Source organism: Garra rufa, chromosome 11 (genome assembly GCF_049309525.1).
Source record: "Garra rufa chromosome 11, GarRuf1.0, whole genome shotgun sequence".
NCBI classification, from domain to species: Eukaryota; Metazoa; Chordata; class Actinopteri; order Cypriniformes; family Cyprinidae; genus Garra; species Garra rufa.
In genome coordinates, this window is record NC_133371.1 from 10,651,573 (window position 1) to 10,660,692 (window position 9,120).

Here is a 9,120-nt window from a genome sequence, read left to right on the forward strand (position 1 = left end):
ATTATATATATATATATATATAAAAGCTGTCACTGGGGCAGTGAGACATCTTTTCAAAAGTAAATTTTTGTACATTATTTACTCTATAACATTGCATTTTAGTCCCTAAAAGGTACACATTTGTTTCTAAAATGTACATATTAATACCTTAAAGGTACATATTATTACTTTTGAAAGGGTACACTCAAATGTTACCCTTTTAAAAGGTTCACCTTTGTACCTTATTTGTCTCATAATGTGGCATTTTAGCCCCTTAAATCTACATGCTTGTACCTAAAGTGCACATATTAGCACCTAAATGGTGCATATTAGTTCCTTTTGACAGGCTACTGTTCCAGTGACAGCTTTTGTAACTTTTTTCTAAGAGTGTATCACTCCAGTAACAGCCTTTCCACATACATTCTCAGAAAAAATATATATAAAAACTGTCACTTGGGCAGTGAGGCATCCTTTCAAAAGTACATTTTTGTACATATTTACTCTATAACATTGCATTTTAGTCCCTTAAAGGTACACATTTGTTTCTAAAATGTACATATTAATACCTTAAAGGTACATATTATTACTTTTGAAAGGGTACACTCAAATGTTACCCTTTAAAAGGTTCACCTTTGTACCTTATTTGTCTCATAATGTTGCATTTTAGCCCCTTAAATCTACATGCTTGTACCTAAAGTGCACATATTAGCACCTAAATGGTGCATATTAGTTCCTTTTGACAGGCTACTGTTCCAGTGACAGCTTTTGTAACTTTTTTCTAAGAGTGTATCACTCCAGTAACAGCCTTTCCACATACATTCTCAGAAAAAATATATATAAAAGCTGTCACTTGGGCAGTGAGGCATCCTTTCAAAAGTACATTTTTGTACATTATTTACTCTATAACATTGCATTTTAGTCCCTTAAAGGTACACATTTGTTTCTAAAATGTACATATTAATACCTTAAAAGTACATAGTATTACTTTTGAAAGGGTACACTCGAATGTTACCCTTTTAAAAGGGTCACCTTTGTACCTTATTTGTCTCATAATGTTGCATTTTAGTCCCTTTAAATGTACATACTTGTACCTAAAGTGCACATATTAGCACTTAAATGGTGCATATTAGTTCCTTTTGACAGGCTACTGTTCCAGTGATAGCTTTTGCAACTTTTTTTAAGAGTGTATCACTCCAGTAACAGCTTTTGCACTGTTTATTTTCTAAAAGCGCAACAACAAAATTGAAAATAATAGGTTTGCAACATTCTGACATCGTAAAGCACACCATAGAACATTTTTAGCCAATCTCAAATGAATACAAAGAGGTGGTGGACTTACTTTCCCTGAGGTAATTGAGATGTGAGAGCAGGACCTCCGTGTTATACACGCTGGTGAGTCTCAGGAAGTCCTCTTTGCTCATCTTGCAAAGTTCTTTTCCATCTGTGTTGTGGAACATGGCTGTGTCGATCTCCTGAAGACCATACTCTTTAATGGCCCAGTCTAACCATTGCCGCACATGGTCTGGAGACCAGAGAGAAGGGTCTGAAATGGAAATTAAAATACAAATTAGCCATAGAGTCAGGGATTAGATAGCTTACATCTAGCTTTCATTACTTTAAGTGTGAGAAATCAGTTTAATATCACCAAAACCACTTGTAATGATTAAAGTGGTGAGCGGGTCTTTTTGTTGTCATACAAACATATTTTCAGAGTATTTTCAGAGAAACAAAGTAATAAGTTCTGTTCTATTTGTGGCTCCAAATGGAAAGTCAAAAACAATGACTGTTCCAAACCTCCAAAGGTCATGCATTATTATTATTTTTTTATAGTGTCTTGTTTTTCCAGCAACTTTTGCTAAGTTCAGATCATCACTAAGGTCTTAAGAAAAATAAACCGCAATCTGAAGAAAATAATAATAATGCATGGCCACTGTTGGCATTCTTACATTTAGAAACACCCAATAGGGAAAATTCACCCAAAAATGAAAATTCTGTCATCATTTACACACCCTGTTGATGGTAGCTATTGACTTCCACAGTATTGAAAAAAATAATAATAAAAATACTATGAAAGTCAATGGCTACCATCAACTGTTTGCTTATTTCTGTGGACTAGTATTTTCAATATTAAAATATTTGATTTAAATATTTCATTGGTACACTGTAAAAATTGAATAATTATTTAGTGTATGTTTTAAAAGCAAATGCAATTTGACTTTTCTAATTCAATGTGCTATTTACTATTTCTTTGTAATTATTTGTAAAATGAATCGTTTTTATTGTTTATTTTCAGTGTATTAAACTTAAACCCATATAAATGCACCATTCATTATGTAGTCATGACGAGACAAACTGCAAATACCTGCTGGGACGATAACTCTCCTCTCATTGGTTGTCATGTTTGGGGGCGGAGCACACTTCTCATCCATGTAGCCAGTATAGTTCATCTGAGATGCGTCGGTCCCACCCACCATTTTATTGCATTTACCCACACTACAGTCCACCGGGGACTCTCTGCTACAAAGAGACCGGGAGACAGAAAGCAAACCAAATATTGCTTACTAATGCTTATTTCATACAGAGCAACTCACAAAAACAGAATAATGGCAACAAATTAGTTTTTTTTTCTGCCATACCTGGATCCATTGATGTGGTCATATTCTCGCTTGACATTAACCCGGCCGGGCTGGTTGATCCACTCCTGCTGAGGGGGAATAGGGTTGATCTTGTGAGGCTGACCATAGTCCTGTGCACCGGACGCAGTCATGTCTGTCTTGGGTAAGGGAGCAGCAGCAGCGTATGGAGGCTCAAACAGAGACTGGTCTTCACTCACCACTGACAGCGCCTCCTGGAGGGTTGAACAGGCGGAAACTGTATCACTGTTTCTCATTAAAGCACAGAACCAATGACAAATGACTTTCAGTGCATCATGTGTAACCAGAATTAAGCAAAACAAACTAAATTGTGTTTTGCTGAAGGGCAGAATCACAGATGCTGGGTGCAAATGAAGCAGCACAATTGATTGCTTATACATCGCCACACCACTGCTACGGATATGGGAAAACTGCCTTGAAGTCAACATGAAATGCAACTTGTTTTACTTAATTTGACATATTTCCATGTGATTTCAATAAGGAGTTTTCAAGTCTTCAATAAGAAAAAAAAAAACATGTAGAGGTGGACTTTTTCCATTGCATTACATAGCAGAATGAAGTCAGGTGGTTGAAGGGGAGGGGTTAAAAAAGGGATTTGTGATGTCAGCAGAAAGGAAGGTTGTTTCGAAAGTGGAGCAAGGTATTGTGTGTTTAATTAAAAGACTAAAAGCATTTTTGTTTTCTAAGAATACCAATGAATTGTGCACAGTAAGACATGAAAAGTTCATTGTGAATGTGAATAGGGTATTAAGATCTGATTTAATGTCGACTAAAACAGTTTTATGTATCAGGTACTAAGATACTAATACTAATACTAATACTACTACTACAGTATATGCTGTAGGGTTATAACTAGCTGCATTGACATTACCCTTTAAATTGTGCAAATTGAAATTGCGAGTTGAAAATATGCCTATTGGAAACTCCCATACATCGCAGATTTTTTTTTTTTTTTACGCTTAAATAAGGTGTTTTTTCAGGCAATTCAAAAAAAGGAATATTTTGCAAAACAGCAATGTAAAAGATTATTTCGCATTTACAGAGCACATTAGACTAAATATAGCCAAAATAAAAAAATAATAATAATAATAAAATCTGTAGCCACGACATGAAAATTGTGTTTCAGTTGCATAACATGGGTTAATGGAAACGCTGCCATTTCGCAATGCTTTTTAATCAACATTTATAAAAAAGCGCCAAAGTTTTGCGCAAATCTGTAATAGAAACGAAGCTACTGTCTACACTGGAAAGAAAATGTAGTAACATTTTCACTCAGAAATTCCAAAGAAATAGCAAGTAACACATTGAATAAAATAAATCAGAATGAAATAGTATTTCATTGTAAAACACAATCCAATAATAAATTGTTCAAATGTTTAAAATGTAAAAGTGCCATTAAACTTCACTTTGAACATTAAACCATTTTTTTTTTAGAAGAATTTCAAAACATGACTTTCAAAGTACAAAATAACTTATTTTACTTAATTTATTTTACTTATTATTCTACTTAACTGGGGGGCCTAATGGTGAGCGAGTTGGGCTAGTAACCCAAAGGTTGCTGGTTCGATTCCCACACCGGCAGGAATTGAAGGTGGGGATTGTGAATGAACAGCGCCCTTTCCATCTTCAATACCATGACTGAAGTGCCCTTGAGCGAGGCTTATTTTTCATTTACATGTAAAATAAGGGATATTCAATAAAAAATCTTGTATTCTCCAGCAACCTTTGTTAAGTTCAGATCATCATAAAGGTCTTGAAAAAATGAATCGCAATTTTAAGAAAATAATAATAATGCATGGCCACTGTTGGCATTCTTACATTTACACTGTTAATAATAAAGGTGCTTAACAATGCCATAGATGGTTCCAAGAACCTTTACCATCTGAAGAACCTTTCTGCTTCACAAAAGGTTCTTTGTGGCTAAAGAAGGTTCTTCAGATTATAAAAAGGTAAGAAAGAGATGGTTCTTTAAATAACTTTTGACTGAATGGTTCTTTGTGGAACCAAAAATGGTTCTTCTATGGCATCGCTGTGAAGAACCTTTTAAAGCACCTTTATTTTTTAAGAGTGTAGAAAACAGTATTTTACAGTTTATTTTAGTGCAGCTTCTACACCTTATAGGAAAAGTTACCCAAAAAAGATTCCGCCATCATTTACTCACCCTATTGATGGTAGCTATTGACTTTCACAGTAAAAAAACATGGAGAATAGGACTGTTTTATCTTAATGGTATTGTGAAAAGTGGGAATTACATACTAGAATGGTGTTAATTGGTGTTAAATGGTGTTAAGGTGGTTGAAGAAGAGGGAGTTAAACAAGAGGGATTTGTGATGCAAGCAGAAAGGAAAGCCATTTAGGATTCTGTTTTGATAAAAGATTATGAATAGATTTTATTTTATTTTTTAAGAAAGCAAAACAAAGGTTAGTAGTAGTCTTTTAAGTAAATTTCAGTGCGCAACTGAATAGGAAAGTGAAGTAAATAGGGTACTTTGCTTTTAATGTTGACTTCAACAGTTTTATATATCATCAAGAAATAATAATAATAATAATAATAATAATAATAATAATAATAATAATAATTAGCCAAATGCTTCAGGGTTATCACTGTCTAAACACAACAGTTAACCTCACATGGACCACTAAACCTTTTGGTTAGGAGAAGAATTTCAAGTCGTGACTTTCATTAAATAAAAGATTTCTTAGTAGATTTCTTGCTTGTGACTCATATATGAAACAGAACAGAGGCAGAGAGATCTGTCCAAGGTCACTTCTACATTTGCTCTCATTGCAGGCGCTCAGCTGGGGTGATGTACTTTTATTAAAGAAAACAAACTCGGCAGACAGGCCCCTCTGGAGAGAGCAGCGTCTACACGTGCATGTGTTCGTCTCCATTCACATCTCAGTCGAATCTTTCTTTCAGTATTCTGAAAACTACCCTGAACCAATCACCTAGATTTCCCATTGTTATTTCAACTATAAACATCAATAAAACCATTAACATTCACAGAAATTTAACCTCAATAAATGCACAGATGAACCACATAAAATATTGTGGATTTTGAGTGATTTTAGAGCTTTGATGCTCGTTAATTTTATCAAATCATATACATAAAGCATACAACTTCTAAATATCGAATTGTGTGCACTTTACAATTCATGCTGCTGTTATTTAGAGGTTAAGAGTTAATGACAAATGGGATCTTGAGGCACTCCGTGAGTTTTTTGCAATTCTTTTTCCCTCTTGAACTTTCATGACAGTCTTCATCAATTTGATCAGCGTCCCACGGACAGTATCGGGGCGACCCACAGCAGCAGGCCTGTGCCATGATAAGTATGGCAGAGTTAAGGAATGCCTTTATGGTGCCAGATAAGGCCAGAGCTGCTATTACGACTGTTACACGTTACTTACACGCAGACATATCAGCCTCCACCATATAATTCATGATTGGCAGTCAGTCCTTCCCAAGATTACAGAGGGTTGTAAAAATAGGAAAATCTAATTCCACACTCATGCTCGTATATACGTACAGACAGGCCTGTCAAAAGGCGAAATTCCTTCATCTCTGCGAAAGAGAGTGCTAAATGATGGTCAGCGCACAAGTGCAAGCTTCTTGTTACAATGAGGTTAAAATACTCACAAAGGTGCCATTTTCCTTAGGCTATATATTGGCCGTGTCTGCATGGCTCGCTTAAACCGTCCAGAACCACAGGCTAGTTTGGTGTTGTAGATTTATGGTGAGGTACGCCAACAGCTGAACATGCTGCATAAGTAATACATTATGCTACCCTGTATTATGATTCTCACTGGAAAAGCAATTTTGAAAAATTTCATATTAGTAATTTAACAGCCAACTTAATCATCATCTCTCGTCCCGCAGAAGATGCGTCATTCTGTCGGGATGTACGGACCCCATTAAAAGCACAGTGCTATTTTACACAGAGTGCATTCCTCTCTTTTGTTTCAGGAGGAAAAGGAAACCTGACAGGAAACCAGATTGTGTGGAACAGGAAATACCCGTGGATTGAGACCCCCTCCTTATTGTCGACTAAAGTGTACAGTTAGAAATCAATCAAGAAAGCTGTATGTGTCCAATTCCAACTAAATAACACACTATTTATTCTATATTACATTAATGCTACAGTGTTTGGTGACTTTTTTTTAAATATTGTGGGTAGCACTTTATATTAAGTGTATTTTAAACACAATGTACTAACATTGAACGTTAAAGCATTTTAGGTAAGGGTTAGTGCTGGGGTTAGGGGCATACAAAATAAAAAAATAAACATAAATATCAAATGTGAATCACTCAAAAAAGAACATTGGAGTTCACAACTAACTTAATTGTTTTCTGTCCTGTCACTGTCCTAATGAATATAGCCTATGTTGTATGTAAATATTGACAGTGACAGGAGAGGCAAAACACATAAACCCTCATATGTGACCCTGGATCACAAAATCTTAAGTTGAATGGGTATATTTGTAGAAATGGCTAACAACATTGTATGCGTCAAAAATGGCAATTTTTCTTTTATGCCAAAAATCATTAGGATATTAAATAAAGATCATGTTCCATGAAGATATTTTGTAGATGTCCTACCATAAGTATATCAAAATTTAATTTTTGATTAGTAATATGCATTGCTAAGATGTTCATTTGGACAACTTTAAAGATGATTTTCTCAGTATTTACATTATTTTTGCAACCTCAGATTCCAGATTTTCAAATAGTTGTATCTCAGCCGAATATTTCCTATCCTATAACACCATATATCAATGGAAGGCTTTTTATACTTGTGTATAAATCTTAATTAAAAAAGAATAAAAAATACTCTTATGACTGGTTTTGTGGTCAAGGGTCACATATATACATATTATTTTAACTGAGATATGATTTTGATTTAGAAAAAATAAAATAAAATAAAATAAAATAAAGGGCAGTATAACAATTTAATTATGTATTGACATTGTAATAATAATAATAATAATTTTAACAGTAATAAACATTTTAACAGCCAATCACAACAGTACTGATCATATAATAATAACAAACATTATCATTTTTATTCTTGATACCATATTCTACAAGGATTTTGTGCTCTTTGGAGAGTTGCTGGATTAAAATCGTTCTTTTTCTGTCCTCAATCACCCCAGTGCAATCGAAACAGTCTATTTAACATGATAAAATCTAACACAAGCATAATGTGTACGGCCCCAAACATATACCACACCCAAAACCACTTATATGACCGCAAAAAAGGAGTGTTTGAATCTGCAGCCCTCCCCTCCAGACAGAGTCAGCAATCAATCAGTGATCGTTACCTTATTTGATGCTCAAATATTTCATTCAACAAATTGATTGTTGCTTTTAATCGAAGATTGAATATGCGGATTATCTACATTTAAATATCTATTTTTATATCTAAAAAAAAAAAATCGAAAATTCACAGAGTAACGGTGTGGACCACACACAACTAATTCTTCTAAGAGCGCGTTTTCTTATGTTATTTGTGTTAACAAGCCATTCAAGAGTAATTGTCAAAAGAAGGGAAAGACTGTGGAGTAATATTTTATTGTGGGTGGGCTCGGCTTTTGAACTATATGAATGGTTGGAAAACCTCGGCACGGTGCCACTCCAATTGCGCAGCCACATCTCTAGCCTAAAGCTTTATGATTTATATAAACCACTGCACTGCATTCACACGCGCGCGCCACGGTAAACGGAAAACACAAAGCAGCCTCGTCGAGCACCGGACTTTCGCTACTCTAATCGTAAAAACGAAACATTAGTTTTTTTCTTGGCGAAACATCTTTACTCCATCACAAACAGCGGGTCTAGTCCGTGCGTTTTTACGAGCGTCCGAGTGTGTGTAGAATCCATCTGAACGCTCGTATCCTCCGCTATAGTTTTAAACTTTCAACAAAGTTTCGACGAAAAGGAAAAGGAAACTTGGAGAGAGAGAGAAGAGGAAAAGCGCAGCTCGGAGCGGCTGAAAAGTCCCAGACAGGCAGAACTACAGGCGTCTAAGCTCTCAAACTCTGTCCATCTCAGAAAGATCCCTCTCCTCCACTCTTACCTTAATAGTTCCGTCCATTTTGCGCAATTTTCAGTGGAGCCCGACAATATTCCAAACATGACACGCGTCTGAATTAATTCCAGCCCCCGATATGTGGCGGAGAGACAGAGACAGTTTCGCCGGATGGTTTTTTTCCTCTAAATTTGGGAAGTGAAGTCACTGCGCTTGAGAAGGAAGCCGTGTAGCCTATGTGTATGTGTGTGCGTGTGTGCAGTGTGTGTCACTGGCCCTGCCTTCATTACGGCACCCAAAGCAGGATATTTGTCCCGAGAAGATAAGACACCAAAACAATAGTGTTTCTTTCCTTTGTACATGTTTTTGCCTGGAAATATTTACAGAATGCCCGCCAGCTCTTTACATTTGTTGCGCTTTTTCCGACATTAAAGTTTTGGTAGAAACAGCATTGACGCAT

General features: G+C 35.7%; 1 protein-coding gene across 1 annotated transcript; it reads right to left on the reverse strand.

The window, feature by feature from the left end:
- Positions 1 to 1,277: 1,277 nt before the first annotated feature.
- LOC141346211 (Friend leukemia integration 1 transcription factor-like) lies at positions 1,278 to 8,891 on the reverse strand. The gene is made up of 4 exons (XM_073851116.1): positions 8,709 to 8,891; positions 2,616 to 2,827; positions 2,342 to 2,493; positions 1,278 to 1,522 (listed from the first exon to the last, which is right to left on the reverse strand). Exons 1-4 carry the CDS (start codon positions 8,724 to 8,726, stop codon positions 1,278 to 1,280), a joined length of 627 nt encoding a protein of 208 aa, XP_073707217.1. The 5' UTR covers positions 8,727 to 8,891.
- Between the last annotated feature and the right edge of the window lie 229 nt (positions 8,892 to 9,120).

What these genes read in the sequence shown, in the direction of transcription:
- LOC141346211 (XM_073851116.1), bottom strand. An exon ending in GACCACATCAATGGATCCAG is followed by an intron (nt 2,494 to 2,615) that starts GTATGGCAGAAA and finishes TCTTTGTAGCAG; the next exon opens with AGAGTCCCCGGTGGACTGTA. An exon ending in GAGAGTTATCGTCCCAGCAG is followed by an intron (nt 1,523 to 2,341) that starts GTATTTGCAGTT and finishes TTTCCATTTCAG; the next exon opens with ACCCTTCTCTCTGGTCTCCA.